This window comes from Moschus berezovskii, chromosome 18, assembly GCF_049115385.1.
Source record: "Moschus berezovskii isolate FMDL1 chromosome 18, NW_MosBer_1.0, whole genome shotgun sequence".
NCBI lineage: Eukaryota > Metazoa > Chordata > Mammalia > Artiodactyla > Moschidae > Moschus > Moschus berezovskii.
The window spans coordinates 64,197,289-64,220,442 of NC_142477.1; the positions used below are offsets into that span (position 1 = coordinate 64,197,289).

At 36.5% G+C, this 23,154-nt stretch overlaps 1 protein-coding gene across 10 annotated transcripts in view; it reads left to right on the plus strand.

Moving 5' to 3' along the window:
- Window positions 1-23,154, plus strand: part of ERBIN (erbb2 interacting protein) — a 133,376-nt gene that overhangs the window by 83,318 nt on the left and 26,904 nt on the right. For all 10 annotated transcript variants that reach the window (XM_055421959.2, XM_055421960.2, XM_055421963.2 and 7 more), the window contains exons 10-16: window positions 778-922; window positions 2,194-2,266; window positions 2,572-2,701; window positions 3,003-3,118; window positions 6,639-6,708; window positions 18,278-18,377; window positions 21,905-22,026. In XM_055421959.2, the coding sequence (XP_055277934.2) occupies window positions 778-922; window positions 2,194-2,266; window positions 2,572-2,701; window positions 3,003-3,118; window positions 6,639-6,708; window positions 18,278-18,377; window positions 21,905-22,026 (756 nt within the window). The remainder of the gene's footprint in view (window positions 1-777; window positions 923-2,193; window positions 2,267-2,571; window positions 2,702-3,002; window positions 3,119-6,638; window positions 6,709-18,277; window positions 18,378-21,904; window positions 22,027-23,154) is intronic.

Below are 23,154 nucleotides of genomic sequence, written 5' to 3' on the forward strand. Positions count from 1 at the left end.
TATGAGTTCTTTGGAGAAATGTCTATTTAGATCTTCCACGCATTTTTCAATTGGGTTTTTTGTTAACACATTCTTGATTAAAATTTTTATATTTCTATAATAAATTTTTATAAAACGCATTTGACTTGTGTGCAACTCAGGGATTAGGGGCACCAACCCTTTACACAGTGAAAAAATCTGTGTGTAATTTATAGTCAGCTTTCCCTATTTGAAATTCCTTCATAACAAGGATTCCTCCTCAGGGTCTGATGTTCTGCCTCCACAGATTGAACCAGCTACAATGGAGTACTGTGGTATTTACTGTTGAAAAAAATCCATGTGTGAATAGGTCTGTAAAGTTCTGTGTTGTTCAAGGGTCAACTTTAAGTCTCTCTCTAATGTCATGGGGTATGTCCTTCCCAGGGGTTGCAGTTGACTTTATATCCTGTTTCATTTTGCCCAGGGAATTATTGAAATAGGCTATTTTTCATGTAGTTTCTTAGCAACCGACATTGTGTTCATTCTCGGACCTAAAGCCATATGAATCCCCATATGTGCTAACTCCCTTGCAAATGATGGGCAGCTAAATTCCCAAAGAAAATTATGTAGTTGTCACTCTGCTAGGCTAAAATAGTAGGAGCTCTTAGCTTTTACTGACTATATCACTAATGGCATTAAAAATTATGAATCCTCTCATATAAACATTTAATTATAAATTATAATTTGTCACTAAGTTTCTTATCTAAACTTTTCACATTGACAGAGTCCTTAGATTTCCTTTTTTTTTTTTAATTACAGTTTATTGGTAGTTTGAAACAGCTCACGTATTTGGATATTTCTAAAAATAATATTGAGATGGTTGAAGAAGGAATTTCAGGATGTGAAAACCTTCAAGATCTTCTATTATCAAGCAATTCACTTCAACAACTGCCAGAGACTATTGGTTTGTATTGATTTCTAATTCATGTGATTAAAATTTACTAGTATACAATCTGCGAAACTTATTGCCATTGCCTGATTCAAAGCTTCCATATATCAAATTTTATTTATAAGATAGTTTTACTGTATTCTGAAGTCACAGATCCTATTTGAATTTTCCCTACTGTGATCAGTTATTCCTCTTTTCTTGACATTACAGTTTTTCTTTAAGGAAATTTTATTTTTATCACTGTAATAAAGTTTGAATTCTTTGAAAGAGATTAATTTACCCAAATTCGCTTTAACTCTTGATCATGGCCCTTACCTAGTAACTTTTTCCTATTAACTTCATTTTAGACTTACAAGAAGACAGCCAGATGAGCAAAATCCTTTGAAAATTATACTGTTGACCCTTCAGCAATGACGGTGGTTAGGGGGCCAACCTTCTGCAGGGGGAAAATCTCATAATTTATAGATATACTTTTGTATTAACATGTATTTCCTCCCTTTCGATGGTTGTGCCTCTGTATATTCAACCAACTGTGGGTCATGTAGTACTGTAGTAGTAAATTGAAAACAAGTTCACATACATGTTAGTGGATCCGTACACTTCAAACCTGTGTTGTTCAAGAGTCAGCTGTATTTATGTAGTTACTTATCTGGTGGTACATCAAGGGAATTGAATTATCTTATCAAAACCCCAAAACTTACATATTTGGCATCTTCATGATGTTTGAATATAAAAGTCAGAAATCTTTTTACATATTTTTCAATTGAATTACATAACTGTTATATAGCTCAGGTTGTGTTTTGCAAATTCTACTATAATTTTTCCAACGCGTTTTATTTTAAATTAAACTCCATTTTTATTGTTTTAGTATTTAGTATCCTTACAGTATGTAGAATAGCTTGTTATACTCTTAAGGAAAAACTACCTTTGGACTACCACTTCTTTAATCCTTTGATACCATGAGTTTGTGCTGTGTATCTTCACTGTGATGTCACAGAATTGTTTCAAGGAGCCTGGCTACAACAGTGAGCAAAAGAGACAAAAAGTTTATACTCCCATGAAGCTTACACTTCAGTGAGGCCTAAATGGATAAATATGCACTAATGTTCAGAGGTGATATGTGTGTGAAAATTGTAAATTCAGGGTAAGGGCATGGAGAGATGGTGGATAGCTTGGCTTTTTGAAAGTTCCCTATGATTCCTATCAAGTGAAATATGTGCTCACTTGACTGTTGATTGACTTCTAGTTCAAGATGAAAACTTGTATGTTATTTCTTCCCTTAATAGGTTCATTGAAGAATGTAACAACTCTGAAAATAGATGAAAATCAGTTAATGTATCTACCAGACTCTATAGGAGGGTAAGCTTTTTGTGTATTAAAAGAACTAGAAGATTTTTCTTTCAGTTCAGCATCCCATATAATTTTTCAGATAATTGTTAACATCAATAGGAGATTGTAAAAACATTTAAATAAGCAATTGGCTACAGGTTGGGTTATTTATAATCAAGATAGGCCAGTTTTTCTACAGGTGAACTTTAGCTTAGTAGAAATAGATTTCTTTCTAGGTTTGTTAAAGTCAAGTTCAAATGGTTATATGTTCTTGAGTTTTGGGTTATATACAGGAAAGTTTTTCTTAAAATATGTGTTTTCTTTTTTAATTAAAGGTTAGTATCAATAGAAGAACTGGATTGTAGCTTCAATGAACTTGAAGCTTTGCCTTCATCTGTTGGGCAGCTTACTAATATAAGAACCTTTGCTGCGGATCATAATTACTTACAACAGTTACCCCCAGAGGTACTGTATTTAAATTTAATTTTGAATTTTTATTTTTTCTCATTATTAATATAGGTGTCCAGTGTGGTTTTCTTTCATTTCTTTCAGAGATAATTATGTGACTAAGTTATGTATTTTCTGGATAATAGTTGTATTGATTTGCTAATACTTTTATTCATATGTGAAAGTTAATAATTGAAAAGGAAAAATTAATTTTATTCATGAGAAGAGTACTTTTATTACTTTTGAAAATTATACTTCACTCATATTTATTAAGCAGTGTGCTAAAGTTTTAATCTATAATTCTCTGTTTCTCTTTCAGATTGGAAGTTGGAAAAATATAACTGTGCTATTTCTCCATTCTAATAAACTTGAGACACTTCCAGAGGAAATGGGTGATATGCAAAAATTAAAAGTCATTAATTTGAGTGACAATAGGTTTGTAACAGTGTAATTCATCATTTGGCTTAGAAGACATCTATTGGAGGAAATTAAAGTTCCATTATATGTGATAGAAAATCTAATACATGTTTTTCTTTGCATATATAGTTTTGTGTAGAATTTTCATTTGAAAGAATAATTTTACCTGATGTTAATTATCATACAGTGGTTGTTATGGTTTATTTTATGTTGACTTTTGCTGTATAGTCTTATCTTATGATAGCCATTTTTATTCCTAAAGTCAGATTTTTGCTCTAATACAGCTGTTGAACAAAGCAGCTTTTAATCTTACCTACTCCTTGTATTAATCTGGGCAGACATGTGATTAGATACCCACTCAAATAATTTGGACAACACAGCCAAGGTACAAAGGAAATAGATCACTAGGGATGCTAAATTGAAGCAAGAACATTTTACGTTAAGAACAAATGTCTATAATTTTTTCTGGTGTAGAGAGACTAATAGTGATGAAAGAATATTTGTAGAGTATTTTAATGTTTTGTTTTTGTTGTATCTTAAAAGTATTCAAAATAGCCCTAATAATAAAACAGGTATTCCCATTTTATGGAGGGAAAAAAAAATTAAGACTCAGATTTAAGGTGATTCACATTGCTTGTAAAATAGAGCTTTTAGTGTAAACTTGGTTTTCTGACTAGGGTATTCAGACTGTTCATACCTTCCTCCTTTTAAATTGTTAATTATAGCTATGCAGTGTGGTTTCAAACTAAATCCCTTTTAAAATTAAATTCTTTCAGCTCATACTTTATACCCTAAAACTAGAGCCCTAAGTTTCAACACCTTGAGTTTCAGAGACCTAGATTCCCTAGGTTCCTTTGAAATTAGGCATAGAAGAATAGATAAACAAGATGGAAAGTTTAAGTAGTCATTTTGTTTTAAATAGGGTCCTGTTTCAAGTTAGCATTCTACTAAATATCTCTGTTACTTAATTTTCACTCATTATAATGTTAAAATAGTCTTGAGTATGAAAGTGCTGGCTCATAGTGAAATAAAAAGAGTGCAATATTTATAACATAACAAACTCTTATTAAGAGTGGTTCCTATAACAGTTTGTTCTCTCTAAATGCATATAAAACATCCAAAACAGTTTTGTGAAACATTGTTTAATTTGTCCTTGCTATTGCATTAAAGTATGGATAGTTCCTAGATTTTCCTAGGTAAGTTTTTTGAGGTTATTAAATTATCCAATTTTCCCCCCAACCAAATTGATTCAATGGAAGATTTGTATTTTTAAAATTAATTCTTATGAAACTGGATAGTATTATGTCTTATGTCCTGTTCAAAGACCTATAATTGATTTTCTCCTGAATTAAATGATTTTCTCCTATTTTCATGTGCAATAACATAACATTATTTAGAAGACCATTAGATCCAATTCTCATTTTAACATTTCTCAATTTTTTTTCTTTTTCTTTTTTTATTTTTTCAAAAACAATTTTAGGAATCTTTACTTAAAAACAACCTTTTCTTAAAATGGAGTAACTTTGGTTTTACGAGCAGCAAGCAAAGTACAGAAGCAAAAATGCATTACAGGAGCATTAAGTTCTACATTAGGTCACAGCGTCTAATCGGAAATCATACCCATAATATCATTTTACAGGATATCTGGGAAATAGTTATTTCCCAGGATATCTGAACCATAGCTACTCTATTTTGACTTTTAATTGTTAAAAAAAAAATTTTTTTTTTAATAGTCAAAGCAGATTTCACCATTAATGACGTCAGTGTTTTTCTAGGTATGAGAAGATGCAAGAATTGGAACTCATAAAACCTTTTTCTGAAAAGATCTAACTATCCGAAGGCCTGTTCTGCCAGTTTTTGTTTGTTTGTTTTTTCAGAGCACAGAGTGTCTCATTCCTGATTTTCACCCTGAACTTCTTTCAGGGGTTGTTGAAGGTCAGCAGCTTGCAATGGTCATGATGTAATCTTTGTAGAGGCAGCTGGCAAGTACCAACTTCCAGTCAGCAGGGTCCCTTCATAGCCACATATCTGACCATGTGACACCATTTCATGGCCATTGTGTCCTGCGGTGCTTGGAAGGCTCATTCCCAGGTCTAGGGAAATGATGGGCCACTTAGTGTGCTAAAATTGGACCAAGCCTTGCAAGTAGCAAAAGTCTCTGGACCACTGTCTACTAGCCTCCTGGTCCAGGAAAATATTTCCTCTTGTTGCTTTTTCCCATACCCAGAGTCACATTATTACAATTATTGATCTCATATGGAACTGTCAGTTCAACATTATATCACAGGCTCAGTGAAACAAGTGACATAGAAAATAATATAGCCATAGCTAGCAGTTATTAGTCAAATAAGGATTATAAGTCAAGAACTTTCATTAGATAAAGCCTGGTATACCCCAAGTCACCTGACTTCATTCGTTAAATGACTATAGTCTGGTGTTAATCTCCTGGTTGTACATTATGGAGCATCCGACCTTTATCTGAAGATTGGTTACTGAGATAAGCCTTAGAAACTAACCTAGAGTGTCCTTTTTAATAACTTAATTAAATCTTTTAGCAGTATCACGTAACAAGCAACTGTCTCAGCAGTGAGTCTTAGTAAACACTAGACATGAACAAAACTAGAACCTTAATTTAACAATTTACAAAACTTAATATTCCGTGATTTTTCATTATGGAGGCCCTGTAGCCAGGGAGGCTTTAACCCATCAAATAAAAAATGAGGTTTGTCAGGGAGCTGGGAAAAGCCAAGCAGCCATCTTGGATTTCCCATAGCCCTGACTCTGATTTCAAGCTATTGTTTTTAATTTTCCAATTTAGTAGCAGACTGTTGCCATGGTTTAAGGACATTAGGATGGCACAAGTCTAACAGTTTTTGTATAAGCAGAATGAGCTAATGTCTACAAACCCGACAATTGGATTAATTTCTAAAACTAGCATAGGATCAGGCCTATAGTAGAAAAGCATTTGATTTATATGCAGAGGGCTAAGAAGTCAAGAAAACATTATAAATGATCATACGAATCAGGTCCAGCATCTTGGGCAAGCTGTCTACCTCTGATGTCGTCGTCTTCTCATCCTGGTGTAGTGTAGTTTCTTCTGAAAAAAGTCCTTCCATCCAGGTTGGAGACAGTCCTTTAAATTATGTCCTTTTTTTTTTTTTTAAAGTCCTGGTTGCAGGTCACGAAGCATAGGATCTTCATCCAAAGATAGATCACTGAGATAAGCTTCAGAAACAAACTTAGGGTGTTCTTTAAGAATTCAATTAAATTTTACATTAATATCACATAACAGCAAGGAACTATCCAAGAAATGAGTCTCACTACCTCCATTGGTAGACCGCCATTAACAAACTGGGATTTAACATTTATTGAAACATCCTTTTCTTCCTAAAATCACCCTCATTTTTACCAAATATAACCAAAGTAAGACTTGTTTAAAAAATAGATCTGTTCTCAATAAACTTGACCTGATTATTTATATAACCATCACATTTCTCAATTTTAACATTTAATTTTTGTTTGCATTTTTCCCCCACAGATTAAAAAATTTGCCCTTTAGCTTTACAAAGCTACAGCAATTGACTGCTATGTGGCTCTCAGATAATCAGGTAGGCATTCTGATTTTGTAAATTGATTATGCATTCTAATTTATTTAGGACTATTTAAGAGTAGTTCCAATCTGATACACATGTAAAAACATACAGATACAGATCATTTTTGTGAAATATGTATAGATTCATGAAGTCCTTTTCAGCCTGATTTCTCCTAAATCTGTAAAAAGATAGATTAGGACAAAATCCTCCCTAAATTTTTAACGCTTTTATAGAGACTTTCTGTGGTTTATATCTGTACGTTTGATAAATTATGTTTCTAATCAAACACTTTGACAAACCTTAGAGAACTATGTCTAAGGAATTAAGAGTTGTTCCTTGAACTTTTTCTTTGACAGACATTTATTGAAAGCTTATAGTAGGACATGAACGACTCTGGGAGCCAGAGTTATACTGATGAAGCAGATAGAATCTTCTTATATTCTCATTGAGTTTACATTCTCATGGGAGACACTTGAGACAAATTAATAGCTAAGTAATAATGTTTCAGAACTACAGAGAAAGAGTTTGCTAGGCATTGAAACAGTAGCAGGGTTGGAGTAAATATGCTATTTTAAATCGAGTGATTCAGGAAATACCTGTCTGAAGAAGGGAACAGTAGAGCAGTTTCTCAAATGAAATTAAGAGCGAGCCATGATGTGAGTTGGGTGAGGGGTGCATTTAAAGAATACTAAGAATAAAGATCCCAATATTGGAATGAGCTCAGTGTGACTAAGGAACAGATGAAAACGTAGAGGACTGGAATGTAGTAAGCAAGGGAGAAAACATATATATAATTAGATCAGGAGAGGAAAACTGAGACTAGATCACCTAGGACCTTGTAGGCCATACTAATACTCTGAGGTAGAAAGAAATCTGTTGAAGTATTTCATTCCAGGAAATAATGAGATATAATTTGCATTTTTAAAAGATCATTCTGGCTACTTTGTGAAGAATGGACTGGGGGTGCTGAGGGTGAGGGTGGGATATTCTGTATTGGAAGCAAAAGTTAAATGAGAAAGCTGTTGCAGTTAGTTTAGAAGGACATGTTGCTGGATTTCACCTAATATGATAAGAGTGGAGATTGTGAGGGACCTCCGATTTGGGATCCATTTTTAAGAAAGTTATTGCCAGAGGGACTTCAGTTCAGTCACGCAGTCGTGTCCGACTCTCTGTGACCCCATGAATCACAGCACGCCAGGCCTCCCTGTCCATCACTAACTCCCGGAGTTCACTCAAACCCACCTCCATCGAGTCGGTGATGCCATCCAGCCATCTCATTCTCTGTCGTCCCCGTCTCCTCCCACCCCCAATCCCTCCCAGCATCAGACTCTTTTCCAGTGAGTCAACTCGTCACGTGAGGTGGCCAAAGTATTGCAGTTTTAGCTTCAGCATCAGTCCTTCCAGTGAACACCGAGGACTGATCTCCTTTAGAATGGACTGCTTGGATCTCCTTGCAGTCCAAGGGACTCTCAAGAGTCTTCTCCAGCACCACAGTTCAAAAGCATCAGTTCTTCGGCGATCAGCTTTCTTCACAGTCCAACTCTCACATCCATACATGACCACAGGAAAAACCATAGCCTTGACTTACTGATGGGCTAAATGTGGAACTTCAGAGAAGGAACTGAAACAAGTATGACTTTCAGGTTTTTAACCTAAGGAAGTACAGTATTGGAGATGCCATTTTCTGAGATAGGAGAGATGGGAGAGGAGTAAGTTTGGGGATAAACTTAATAGTCTGATTTTATGAACGTCGAGTCATTAGTTGCGTATCTGTAACTGCAACTCAGGTATTGGCTGGAGGTAAAATTCGGGAGTCAGCATTGTGCAAAGGGAATTTTACACCATAGAAGTGCATTCAATTACTGGAGAGAAAAGATAGAAAAGGTCAAATACTGAACTCAGGAATGAAAGGGATCCCAGAAAGAAAATAAAAAGCACCAGCCAACAAGAGAATGTGTTATCTAGAGAAACATATGAAGAAAGTGCTTCAGGAAAGATCAACTAAGTCAGACGTTGTTGATGAGTTAGGTATATGAGGACTGCTAATCGCACAATTGCACTCATATCACACACTAGTAAAGTTATGCTCAAAATTCTCCAAGCCAGGCTTCAGCAATATGTGAACCATGAACTTCCAGATGTTCAAGCAGGTTTTAGAAAAGGCAGAGGAACCAGAGATCAAATTGCCAACATCTGCTGGATCATGGAGAAAGCAAGAGAGTTCCAGAAAAACATCTATTTCTGCTTCATTGACTATGCCAAAGCCTTTGACTGTGTGGATCACGATAAACTGAAAATTTCTGAAAGAGATGGGAATCCCAGACCACCTGACCTGCCTCTTGAGAAACCTGTATGCAGGTCAGGAAGCAACAGTCAGAACTGGACATGGAACAACAGACTGGTTCCAAATAGGAAAAGGAGTACGTCAAGGCTGTATATTGTCACCCTGCTTATTGAACTTCTATGCAGAGTACATCATGAGGAACGCTGGGCTGGAGGAAGCACAAGCTGGAATCAAAATTGCCGGGAGAAATATCAATAACCTCAGATATGCAGATGACACCACCCTTATGGCAGAAAGTGAAGAGGAACTCAAAAGCCTCTTGATGAAAGTGAAAGAGGAGAGTGAAAAGGTTGGCTTGAAGCTCAACATTCAGAAAACAAAGATCATGGCATCTGGTCCCATCGGATTGGGGGCGGGAGGAGAAGGGGACGACAGAGAATGAGATGGCTGGATGGCATCACCGACTCGATGGAGGTGGGTTTGAGTGAACTCCGGGAGTTGGTGATGGACAGGGAGGCCTGGTGTGCTGTGGTTCATGGGGTCGCAAAGAGTCGGACACGACTGAGCAACTGAACTGAAATCAACTGAATTGGCCATTGGGTTTATTGAGATAGAAGAAATTACTGATGTTGAGGAGTAATAGTTTTAATGGAATGGTGGCGGTTAAAGTTCGATTTAAGTGTATTATAGTGCATGGAAAGAAAGAAGGCTGGGGCAATGAATATATCTTAGTAGCCTAGCTAAGTTTCATTGTGTAGACTGTTGTTAAGCTTGTTTTAATGGATAAGAAATCTCTTGTATAATGTCACCATAATAATGGATTATAGGTCCTGAACAAAAAGAAAGAATAAGGACTACCTCATCTGTAATTATGAGGAAACCATTTTTTCTGTATCTATTTTCAAGTATTTCTTACTAGTAAATTAAAAAAAAACACAATATAAAATTTATTGATCCCTTTAATAAATTAATGCTTAGTGTTTGAGCAGTACTTTATAATTTTATAATTTATCTAAAGCTGTATTTTCCCATGGAAAACACAAGATTTAGATACACAAGTCTCATATGATAGTCCTAAATTCAATCATCAAATTTGCTTGGGAGACATGTTATGTCCCTCTTTTGGATTATGTTAGCAACTTTGATGTGTTCAGATAGTAAAGAAACCCTCTTGTCTATATTTCACAATTCTCTAAACTTCTTAACTAAGAAACCCTTTCCCCCTAACTCTTAATAATATCTTCAAAACCTTAAGTTGATATTGCTCCACATTTATGAATCAGTCTGTATTTGTTCTACGAATTAGAGAAAGAAATATTAAAATGATGATATTTTTGTTTTCATTAGAACTTGAACACAAGTGATTACTACATCTATTAAATGTGTCAGTTAATGTATATATACATGTGTGTATATATATTTACATCTCTCTTACTTGAATATTTACATTTTAAGTTTGTTATGAAGTTTAGCTGCTGGATTCACAAAACATTTAAACATCTGCTGGGCTCTGGCTCAAGTACCTATTACAACAGTATGAATGAGACATGGCTCTTGGTCTTGAAGACTCTGAACTGTTAGTATATTAGGACTGCTATGGATAAATCTGTGCCAGAAAATTATGCCAGATGACTTATTAAGGTGGAATTAATAGCGTAGTGTCTGTACGGTGTTCTCTTATTCACCTCTTCTTGCACCTCATTTGTAGATTACTTTAAAGTAAAAATGATGATGATATGGAGCTTTGTTTTCCCTAGTGTAGCAAAGTAATAAATAGTAAAACATATGTGATATGGCCATAAAACCTCCCTTACAGTATGAGGTAGTCATTTCCATGTAAAAGGATGAAATGTAGGGGAGAAAAATATGTGAAAGTAGTTGATTATAAATTATGAAAATAAATTGCTTCTGGACAGTTCACTGACCATGAAGAAAATAAACCTATAGGCAGTACATGCAGTAACATAATCTTTCATAAGTCTCTAGAAGGTTCAAACAGAAGAGTTGATCACTCATCCCTCATTCATTTTGTCATTCTTATTCAGGAACCATTTATTGAACAACTACTCTATGCCAGGCAAACTAAGATGGGCCAGATAAAGATATTAAGAAAGTTGTTTTAATACAGTATGGTAAAAGACTTGATAGGCTTCAGGACCAGAGAAGGGGCACATCACTTGGGGATTATAAAGGCCAGTTTCCCAGAGGAGGAAATGCCTGCTGTGCCTAAAAGAGGAGTAAATCTTCTCAAGAGAGTAATAGTATTAAAAAACAAAAGAGGAAGAGTGTTCTGGTTAGAAGGAATATGAGCAGCCTAAGGAAATGGCAACCCACTCCAGTGTTCTTGCCTGGAGAATCCCAGGGGCGGGGGAGCCTGGTGGGCTTCCGTCTATGGGGTCACACAGAGTCAGACATGACTGAAGCGACTTAGCAGCAGCAGCAAGCACATATTAGTAAAGCAGTGTAATCAGTGTCTGTACAAGTGTTTTATGTCTAGAGCATAACCTGTAAGGTGGAAGAGTTGGACAATGAGGCCACAGAGGTAGATCTAGACCAGGTCATGGAGGATCTTGTATGCCATACAAAGGAACTTGTGTTATATTTCAAGGATGACAAATAGATTTTAAAAATTTTACATGTCAACTTTGATAAATTATATTTTTTAAAAGGATTCTAAAGCCATATTTAGGCTCAGAGGACAGTTGTTGTGCTTAGGTTCAGTGTAATTTATTGACTTTACTAGGACACTTGATAGTGAAAGGGTCCTCTATGATAATTGTCAGAATGAATAGTAAGTGTAAAAATAGGAATGTCCCAGGCAAATTGAATGTTTGGTCATTACAGTCATAATCGATTATTCATATATGTAATCAGTTAAAGAGAAGTGATCCTGGGATACATGCCAGCACTACTACAGGAGATAAAGAACCTGTGTAACATACGCACAGGCAAGTGGCATGGTCAGATGGATCTATTAGAAAGGCTTTAGGGTCTGCATTATGGAAGATGGATTTAGCAGGGGTGATGCCAATGGGAAGGCCTGTTGAAGGCCATTGCCATACTCAGGTCAACAGAAAATGTTGGCTGAAATAAAGTGGTGATGACAGAGCCAGTGAAAAGACTATTTGGGACATAACTTTAAACATCACGTCAATAGAATGTGTGGGAAATGCGCGTATGTGAGAAGAAAAGGAGTAAAGGCAAAGCTCAGCCTCAGAGGTGTACCCTGAGTGACTAGGTGGATATTGAGTCCATAACTAAGAACCACGAGAGAAGGAAATATGTCTATATAAGGTATTAAGTTCTAGTTAGGTTTATTGGGTTTGAAGTGCCTTTGGTATATCGAGTAGACACCCAGGGAACAATTTGAGTGACCATGACCACCACCTGCCACCTTGTTTTAAACTAAGGTTTCTGTGCTCTTGGTTTCTCCATTCTTTTCATTTTTAACCTCCAAGGATTTCTTAAAATTGCTCTTGAAGACCTAATTTCTTTTTTCACAGTACTGCTGCTGCTGCTGCTGCTGCTGAGTCACTTCAGTCGTGTCCGACTCTGTGTGACCCCATAGACGGAAGCCCAACAGGCTCCCCCGTCCCTGGGATTCTCCAGGCAAGAACACTGGAGTGGGTTGCCATTTCCTTCTCCAATGTGTTTCACAGTACTGCTATATATTTATGGAGAAGGCAATGGCAAGCCACTCCAGTACTTTTGCCTAGAAAATCGCATGGACAGAGGAGCCTGGTGGGCTGCAGTCCATGGGGTCGCTACTAGTCGGACACCACTGAGCGACTTCACTTTCACTTTTCACTTTCATGCATTGGAGAAGGAAATGGCAACCCACTTCTGTGTTCTTGCATGGAGAATCCCAGGGACGGCAGAGCCTGGTCGGCTGCTGTCTATGGGGTCACACAGAGTTGGACATGACTGAAGCGACGTAGCAGCAGCAGCAGCTATATATTTATTCCTTTTATTTGTAAAATTTATAGAAGGCTTGTAGCGTGAGAAGAGATATCAGCCCATCATCTTAATCACTTTTTCTGGGGAGTGGTTTCATAACTTTTCATTATTTTCTTAAAAGGGATTGTTGACAGATTATTTTTTTAATGTTGCTGCTGCTGCTAAGTCGTTTCAGTCATGTCCAACTCTGTGTGACCCCATAGATGACAGTCCACCAGGCTTCTCTGTCCCTGGGATTCTCCAGGCAAGAATACTGGAGTGGATTGCCATTTCCTTCTCTTTTTAATGTTAGGAATGGATTAATCCTGTGGAATACTAACATTTAAGTGGCAAACAAGTTACTCAGCTTCGAAGGAGTGGCTATAGAGGTAGGAGAACTATATGACAGTGTTTTTTAAGATAAGGATGAAGCAGCTGGCCTGAAGAAAGAAGTTGGAACAGGATAAATGCTAATGAGAGATTAGTTCAATGAAGTCTGAAAAACATCAGTTGTATTTTGGCAGGTCATCCCTATCTTGCCAGCTTACCTTGGCTATGGCTAATGCAGTTTTAGAAATATATGTCAAATGCCAGATTGAAGTAGTTTAAGGAATAAATAAATGACTGAATGGAGACCTATGGTTATTGATTAGTCTTTTAAGAAGGTTGTTTAAGAAAGAAAAGGAATAGAACAGAAAGAAATTGGTAACTAGGGGCAAAAGAAGAGAGCCTGTTTATAAGTTGTTGGGAAGAGGCTCTGTGGAGATTGGGATTAAGGATATTAGAGAGTGATGGATAACTGGAGTGGAAGCTGATGGAATTAAAAGCTCTGGCAGGTATTCTTACATTCTTGAAGGGATCTTGGGTGTGAAGTTTGTGAGAGGAAGGGCTAAAAATGTACATGGTAAAATTCTTAAAACGTAACATTTCCAAACTCTTAGCAGTTCTTGAATCCTATTTTTATTAAAATTTTTTTTCAAAGATACTGTCTTCTTCAAAATTCAGTTTAGGAAGTTTGGAAGCATTTTCAAGCAGCATTGGGAGTCTTGAAGTTTTTACCACAGCCTTGTTAATACAAATTTGCTCAGCTGTGTGATATAGAGAAAGCATGCAATTGGAATAATTCTGGGCTGTGCTTTGTCACCCCACGTGCAAGAGAAGGCCAATGCAACAAGGAGGTCTTGATAATTGGCAGGAATTTGGTTATAACCAGATAAGGTGAGGTATGAAAAGAGAAGCGAAGACAGGAAAGAATGATAGTGATAAAGTTGAAAGTTGAGAGTGACAGTCTTGGTGGGATTGACGAACAAGTATGTAGGAGCAGTGAAGTGAGGAATCTGCGTGAAGTCTGTGTTAATGCTCTGCTGGTTCTCTTTTGACTGAGCACTCCTTAGTTTCCTTTTCAGGAATTTTTTTCTGCAAGTATCTTTTATGTGGAAGCCCCTTATGGTGCTCTAGGCTCTGCTTTATTTACTTTCTCTATGTGTGTGTGTCTGTGGAGAGAGAGAGAAGGAGACAGTGATCAAATATATATGATAACATGTTAGTTGTGAAATATGGGTGAAGGGTACGTGTGGATTTTTTTTTTGTAGTGTCCTTGCAACTCTTTTGTGAGTTTGAAATGATTACAAAAAATAACGAGGTTGAGAAGCTATTGCTAAAATATTAGATATTCAGTAGTTTATATCAGCATATTTATTTTAGGTGGCTTTAGGGCATGTATCGGAGAAGGCAATGGCAAGCCACTCCATTACTCTTGCCTAGAAAATCCCATGGATGGAGGAGCCTGGTAGGCTGCAGTCCGTGGGGTCGCTAAGGGTCGGACACGACTGAGCGACTTCACTTTCACACATTGGAGAAGGAAATGGCAACCCACTCCAGTGTTCTTGCTGGAGAATCCCAGGGACGGGGGAGCCTGATGGGCTTCCGCCTATGGGGTCACACAGAGTCGGACACGACTGAAGTGACTCAGCAGCAGCATGCCAGTTACTGACTCTCAGTAGTGTTAGTGGCTCTGTCATGTTTGACTCTGTGATCCCATGGACGGTAGCCCACCAGGCTCCTCTGTCAATGGGATTCTCCAGGCAAGAATACTGGAGTGGGTAGCCATTCCCTTCTCCAAAGGATCTTCCCAGCCCAGGGATTGAACCCAGGTCTCCTGCATTGCAGGCAGATTCTTCACCATTTGAGCTACATGTACCGGTTACTGACTTTATCATCGTTGTTCTTAATAATTGTCTTCAGCCCAGTTCTCTTACCTTAACTTCACACTCACTGTCTGCTTAACACTGTGCCTTAGATGTCTCAAATTCAGCCAACCTAAAGCTGAACATTTCATCTTCTGTTTCAAATCTTTTTCTTTTCCAGAGTTCCCTAGGTCAGTAAAAAGTACTTGCTGGAGACAGAGATCTGAGAATGTAATTCTTAACTGCTGATTCTACCTATACTTCAGTGCAGTGAATCACCAAACTCTGTCTAGGCTTAACCATTAAATATTAATATATCAGATGTTTCTTTGCTTTATCCCTGCTCCTTTTTCCCTTAAATAGAGTCCACCATCATCTTTCAGTTAGACCTGCACTGTCCAAAACAGTAATCATTGTGACTAGTCCAAATTGAGATGTGCTATCAGTGTAAAATACACACTAAATTTTCTACACTTAGTATGAACAAAGAGTGTAAAATCAATCAACAGTTTTTATTATTGATTACACATTAAAATGACAGTATTTTGAATAAGTTTAGATTAAATACATTGTCAAAATTAATTTAATCTCTTTTTAGAAACATGTGGCTACCAGAAAATTGTAAATTATCTATGGTTCTCATTTTTTATCTCATATTATATTTCTGTTGGATAGTGTTGATTTAAGATCACTGAGATAGCTTCCTGAGAGGTCTCTTCCTCCAGTGTTGCCACAGCCCCTAATCTTCTATCACCCTAATTCATTCAGAACCACACTATAACTCAACTGATCCTTTACTCTTGTTGTTGTCTAGTTTTATCTCCTCCCTTCACATCTTTATTCTCATTTCCCCAAATGAGTTCTTGCTCCTGAAGCATTCTTCCTCCCTCTTCTTACCTGTTAATGTCTGCTCATCCTCATCTAGGAGGGCTTTCTTTCAGGAAAGCTTTCCTCATCGCTCAAGATTTTGATAAGCAAATACCTCCTTCTTTGTGTTTTCTTAGCCCCATGTCCCCTCTCTACCTTGTTCTTACATTGTATTGTAATTTATTTTGTTGTCTCTGTCCCTCTCGTATATTGTGAACTCTACAGAATCAGTAAAGGTGGTTTGCTCACCACTCTATACCTAGTGCCCGTCATAGTGCTTTGCATATAGGAGGCACTTAGAAAATACTTGTTGAATAAGTAATTTTAGGTTTCAGAGAAAGAACATTTAACAGGCTATATTAGAGAAATTATGAGAAAAGAGTAGAATGAGTATTCAAAATGAAATAGATCATTGGAGTTAAGTATTTAGGGGATGGAGAGGCTCAATAAATAGTTCTAAATCTCTTTCTGTCTTTGCTTTCAATAAAAGATGATTAGTTTTCTTTTGGTGCCTTTATTGAAATATAAATCACGTACTGTACAGCTTACCTAAAGTGCATAATTCTCAGGTTTTTAATATATTCATAGACTTGTACAACCATTGCCACAGTTAATTTTGAACTTTTTTAGGAGTGTGATTAGTTTTTTAGAAGCCTCTCAGATAATTTTTTAACATAAATTTTACCTTTAAAAATTTATTTAGTCACATGACATCACATAACATGTGATGTTCCCCAAGGATCAGACTCAGAACCCTGACCATGGGACTGCTGGAGAATTCCCTCTCCCAGATAATTTTTTTTTAACTTTGTCTTTTATATAACTACCTATGTAGTTAAATTTAGTTGTGTTCTTTTTTTTTTTGCCATGCCACACAGCTTGTATGATCTCAGTTCTCCAACCTGGGATTGAACCAAAGCAGTGAAAGCCCAACATCCTAACTACATGGCCACCAGGGAAGTCCCTCCCAGATAATTTTGATATGTCCACTTAAGTAGACTTCTTTCCTTCTTCCAACCCACTCCTCATCTACTGAGAAATCAGTGGGCTAAAAGTACGGCTGTCATTTTTATATCTATGGAAATACCCATTACTGTGGAAGGCTTTGGCATAAAAGAGTCAGAAGTAGTTGGATACTACTAGAAGGTCATTGAGAGACATATATTAGGAAAGGAGCTTGAGTGAAGCTGGGCTTAATTTTTCTCAAAAGAAGGGGTATTTTTACTTGAAAGAGGAGTAATGATCTTGTAACTTTCGTAAACTATCTCCACCTACTGAACTAGGATTTTTGCAGTATGGGAGAAAAAGCAACTTGTATTTGAAAAGGCTTCAGGGAAGTGCTGTCTTTGGGAAGGGAGTACGTCTACCATTGCTATTATCTGAGGAGGCCAAGAAAGTTCTCACTGATGATGTTTGAGACACAGGGCAATGTCTTTACTGTGGAACAAGAATAGGGCCACAGTGGAAATGTCTGAATGGGAGTAAGATTATAGGATGACATTAGCTAGCTTCACAGTTTTCACAAGAGTAAGTCCAAAGACTAATTCATGGAGTGGCAGTTTGAGGGGAGAATTGGGTAGTTCCTGCTTGTCTGGAGTTAGCCAAGGCTGAAATTGGTAGAATGTTAGGTCAATAGACTGGCAAAAGTATTAGTTATTTTAAGAAGTAAATTGAGAATACTTAATAACCAGTTAGGGAAAAAGTCTTAAGGAAAAATGAGATCTGAAGTAGTTGGGGTTTCCAGCTCTGCCAGTGAGTAACTTGGTGTTGCATTAATGGAGAAAGGAGACATAAAGGATAAGAGAGAAGAGAAAAGGTTACAGCCTAGTGTTTGTACCCTGTTTTCAGCTAAAATAAACCTGCAAATAACTAGACTAAACCTCTTAACTCGTTTCTGCAAAAGCATCTTCTCAAAGGGGAATACTAGTAGGGGCAAAATAACAAAATGAAGAGGCTTAGTTTTTGGCGTTGTTAAAATCACTGTGATAAGTAATTATTGGACTGTGGATATACTTAATGTACTTAATATATGAGAACTTTTAAAACTATTGATCGTGATAATTTCAATACAGTGTGAGTTTGCTTTGTATTAAAAGCTAAATTTTATTTGTTTTGTACAAGGTTTCAAATCAATGTTTAAAGTTTTATTATGTATATTAAAATTTTTTGTAACCTACACATTGATACTTAATAGAAAAAATGGTGAGTACTTAAAAGTATTGCTCGATATGTATTTGCTATAGGATTATTGAAAATTAAATGTTTATTTATTTATTTTTTTGAAAATTAAATGTTTATTTTCTTTCCCTAGTCCAAACCCTTGATACCTCTTCAAAAAGAGACTGATTCAGAGACCCAGAAAATGGTGCTTACTAACTACATGTTCCCTCAGCAGCCAAGAACTGAGGATGGTAGGAATTTAAGAATCTCTTTTCTCTTTAAAAATACTAATACTGATAAAGTATAGCAAAGATGTAAATTGAATTTTAAGTCTCAAAGACTTTTACTAGTTTGAAGAAAATTTAGAGAATTGGTTAATGAAGTTCTCTGAAAAAAGGAAAATAAGGCAGCATCTCAGAGTTATAGATAGTTGAATTTAGAGGTACATCTATACCATGTTTCCTTAAATGATTCCTTTGATTTTATTAGATGCATTTTAGTATGGGGAGACTGCAACAGAAAAGTATGTTTATAATATTCTGAGTCCTCTTAGAGTTCATATGTAAAGTGTTTCACTATGGGTATTATGAGAGCACTGTAACTAGTATACTCACAGTACTGAATCAGAAACTACATTTGGTGTGGTCAGATAGCTGAATTTATTTTTAACTATAAGAGAAGCATTTTCCTTTATCACAGTGTCTGAGAAATAAATGAGTCAGAAAACATAATGTGGGTAAGGTGGAATTTTTCACACGTTGAGAGCAGACACTTCACATTTAATTCATTTTATTTTTATTACCACACATGTACCAGGCATTGTGTTAGATCGAAGTATTTAAGATCTTAGCCCCACCCCTGGCTGCTCCTTGAAGCATGTGGGGTGTTTGTTCCCCAACCAGGTATTGAACCCTTGTCCCGTGCATTGAAAGCACAGAGTCTTTTAACGACTGTATTGCCCGGGAAGTCCCAGATCTAAGTATTTAAGATGTTAAATACTTACTTTCAAGAAGCTCATGATGTGAAAGGGGGATAATGATGGATAAATTTGAAAGAGAAGGTGTGGTATCTTGAGCCTAGTTAGAGGAATCATTCTTAAACAGGAAAAAGGGAAGAATGGATCCATATAAAAATAAATTTATAATAACAGGATATTGGGGCGCAGTATCAGTCTGAGGGTTTTTATTATATTTACTTTCTCAGTGAAGTCAAAGAGAAAATTGCCTGTAAAGGTTGGGGGAAGGGCATTTGAGGTAAGTGGTGGTGATTTTGTGTGGGAGAGCAGGCTGACTTGGAATGAATTCCTGAACAGTGTTGAAGATGGAACAAAGGGTAGGGAATACCATAAATTTGTAGTGGTTCTAAACCGCAAGGTTATATCATTTTTCTCTGGTTGAATTCCAGGGCAAAGTAGGTAGGTGATTGAAATACCATGTTACAGGATTTACTGAGTAGGTATGACTTAAGGAAAGGGGGGAAAAAGATGAGAGTGGTAGAAATAATATGTCAAGAAATCTAAGGTGAATAGAGAAGGGAGTAAAAGAATGCTTTTACAGGAAGAAAAGGAAATGAGGTTAAGGAACTCAACACTTACCATAAGTGAATGATTTAGAAAGACAAGTGGAGTGGTCAGGTATTACACAAGCTAGGGTCTTGAGGAGTACCATGATTTTGAATCACATGGGTGAGATGCAGAGGGACATTAAAATTGAGGACATCAAGAAATTATGAAATTGTATTGTTGGGGTCATCACACATTGTCATCATTCAGGATTTTGGCAGGTCTTAGGTAGGTAGGGCTTGCCTGATACCTCAATTGGTAAAGAATCCTGCTGCGATGCAGGAGACCCCGGATCGATTCTTGGGTCAGGAAGATCACTGGAGAAGGGATAGGCTACCCACTCCAGTATTCTTGGGCTTCCCTGGTGCCTTGGTAAAGAATCTGCCTGCAGTGTGGGAAACCTGGGTTCGATCCCTGGGTTGGGAAGATCCCCTGGAGAAGGGAAAGGCTACCCGCTCCAGTATTCTGGCCTAGAGAATTCCATAGACTGTGTATAGTCCATGGGATTGCAAAGAGTCGGACACAACTGAGCGACTTTCACAAATGACATATAGGTAGAGAGAAACATGCTAGGCAAATGCTAGAATCCCGAACGAATATGCCAGTGTGATCAGATCTAGTGGCCTCTAAATTGCAGAAAAAGTAATGTTACTACCTGATGCCCTGAATCTCAAAAGATGTGAGATTTATACTAAAGGGTAGAAAGTATAGGTGACCAGAAGTTGACAGGAGTGAGAGGAATGGTAAAAGTTACTTTCTTTGGGGTTCTGAAAAAATTCTGATGTAAAATTGCTTTGATATAATCTAAAACTCTTGGAGATCTTTGGGCTAGGCTGATGACTAGGAGTCTTAACCCTCATCCCCACCTCTAGTACATAATGAACAGTATTGGAATTAGGAAGACTAGTTCTGAGTGCCAAACCTTGAATGAAATATTTATATAATTACCACGTTACTTTTTGTAGGGAATTGCACAAAGTCACACATCTGTAGTGTCTTATTAGATTCTCTTCAAGAATTCTTCTGATAACAAAACAATCCTAAGATGGGAGGGGAAATCCTCTCTCTCAATCCTGGAAGTAGACTTGGTTGGAAACTGCTTGGCTTTGCTTGCCTTTCCAAGTATACCACAAAAAGTATGTCAGGAAGGCTTCCCAGGAGTTTGAACCTCGTTGCACAAACAAACACTGTAACTCATTTAATATTAAGCAACAACACAAAGCAAGTAAAAAATTTTGAACTGAGTAACTAAAACAAAGAAAAAGGTAAATAAAGCTTTATTTCTGTTGTTAGTCTTTGGTTTCATGGTATTCTTCCTGTGGATATGAGCTTAAAGAAGGGTAAGAAGCCCAAAAGAAGGACTAAAAATAAATGATAATTATGCTGGTTTTGTGGAAATAATCAAACTGACTGCATTTGGGCTTTCAGTTTTTCTATTAGCTAAAAAGGTGCTTTTAATCTCTTTTGTTGTTTTCTTTTAATGGGCAGAAAATAAGTTGTGATTTTTTTTTTTTTTTTTTATTGCACAAACCTCTGTAAGGTGAAATATAAATAGTCAAATGGATTAGTTATTTACGCCTTACCTTTTGTTTTGGTTGCCTAATAGGATGCAAAAAACTTTGACAGCTGTTAAGTCCTTAATACTGTATCAGATAGCAGGATATGTAAGTGTTGAGTTTGTTAAATTTTAAATTTTCCTTAGTTTTGATATAAAGAATATCTTGCAATTACTTTGTTTACATAGTCAAATTATGTATAATGTTTAATGCACGTAGGGGCCATCAGGGTAGTCATTTTTTACCAAAATATTTCCTTTTTTCTGCGTTAATTCCCCTCCTCTAGTACCTAATAAACAATATTTGAGTTAAGATTTCTGAATGCCAAAACTTGGATGAAATGATTTGTGTATTTCCGTGTTATTTTTTGTAGGGAACTACACACAATTACATATCTATAGTGTCTCAATTATACTGTATTCTCTTCAGGAACCTTTCTCATAAAAAAAGACAAATCAGCTTTAAGAAAGAAAAGATATGTGATTGCTGTTGTGAAGAAATGTTAGAAATGCAGCCTAGTTTAGTTTAGCATTTATAGCTGCTGACATTGACCAGTCTTGATTTATTGTAATGAACATCTCATAAAATTATGAGCAAGTCATAGTTTTTCATAATTATAGTAAAATATAGTGGGGTTTTGTTTGTTTCTGTTTTTCTCTAGTTATGTTTATATCAGATAATGAAAGTTTTAATCCTTCATTGTGGGAGGAACAGAGAAAACAGCGAGCTCAAGTGGCATTTGAATGTGATGAAGACAAAGATGAAAGGGAGGCACCTCCCAGAGTGAGTCTATTCTTTTTTCCTTCAAATTTTAAACAAGTCTCCTGATATTTATTGGTTGCATGTATGCTAAATCGCTTCAGTCATGTCTGACTCTTTGCAACCCCGTGGACCATAAGCCCGCCAGGCTCCTCTGTCCATGGGATTCTCCAGGCAAGAATACTGGAGTGGGTTGCCACGCCCTCCTCCAGGGGATCCTCTCAACCTTTTGTCCCTTACTGTCTCCTGCGTTGGCAGGCGGGTTCTTTACCACTAGCACCGCCTGGGAAGCCTGCATTTATTAGGTACTATATAGCTCATCTGTGCTCTTTTCAGGGATACAAAGAAGTATTTGTTTCATTCCTTACCCTCAAGGGACTTGAAATTTTATTGATCCAGTACATTTATGATGTGAAAGTATTTGAGAACAATATAAAATTGTGTGAATGAAAACCAAATTTCATAGTGTACATAAATATAAGAGAAAAACAGATTATTGTTGCCCCCTTTCCTTTCTTTAATGATTTATTTATATATTAAGGGGATGAACAACTCTTTGAGGTGAACATTTTGTTTCTTTATGAGACTGTGTTGTAGTAATAGAAGTAGCAAATGCACATTTCCAAGTTAGTTATGGATGTGATTATTTTCCCTTGTATAATAAAGCTGGCTGAAATCTAGAAAATGATGATTAGGCTGATCTTAGAGGTGTTTGGTTTCTGGCACATAAATCATCATAATGTAGGAATTTTATGTCTGTTTGCATAATTATCTAGCTGGAAAACATGTATCTGTTTCAAAGCCAAGTGACAGTGTAGGCAATATCCATACCATATATCTCCAAATGGAATATATTTAAGTCTACTAAAAAAAGCTTTTAAAACATTGAAATCTGTAGCTGTGATTTTTTTTTTTTTACTGTCAATAAAACCATACATTTATTGATCTAAAATGCTTCCAAAGGCCTCTCATCTGTCTTCACAGTTACCTTATGAGCTAGGAATATAGTATAATTAAGATGCACTATAGATTAAATTTTGAAATTGATGTTAGAATTTATCTGTAGATAACTAATAAGAACCTTCTGTATAGCAGAGGGACCTCTACTCAATACTCTGTAATGGCCTATATGGGAAATCTAAAAAAGAGTAC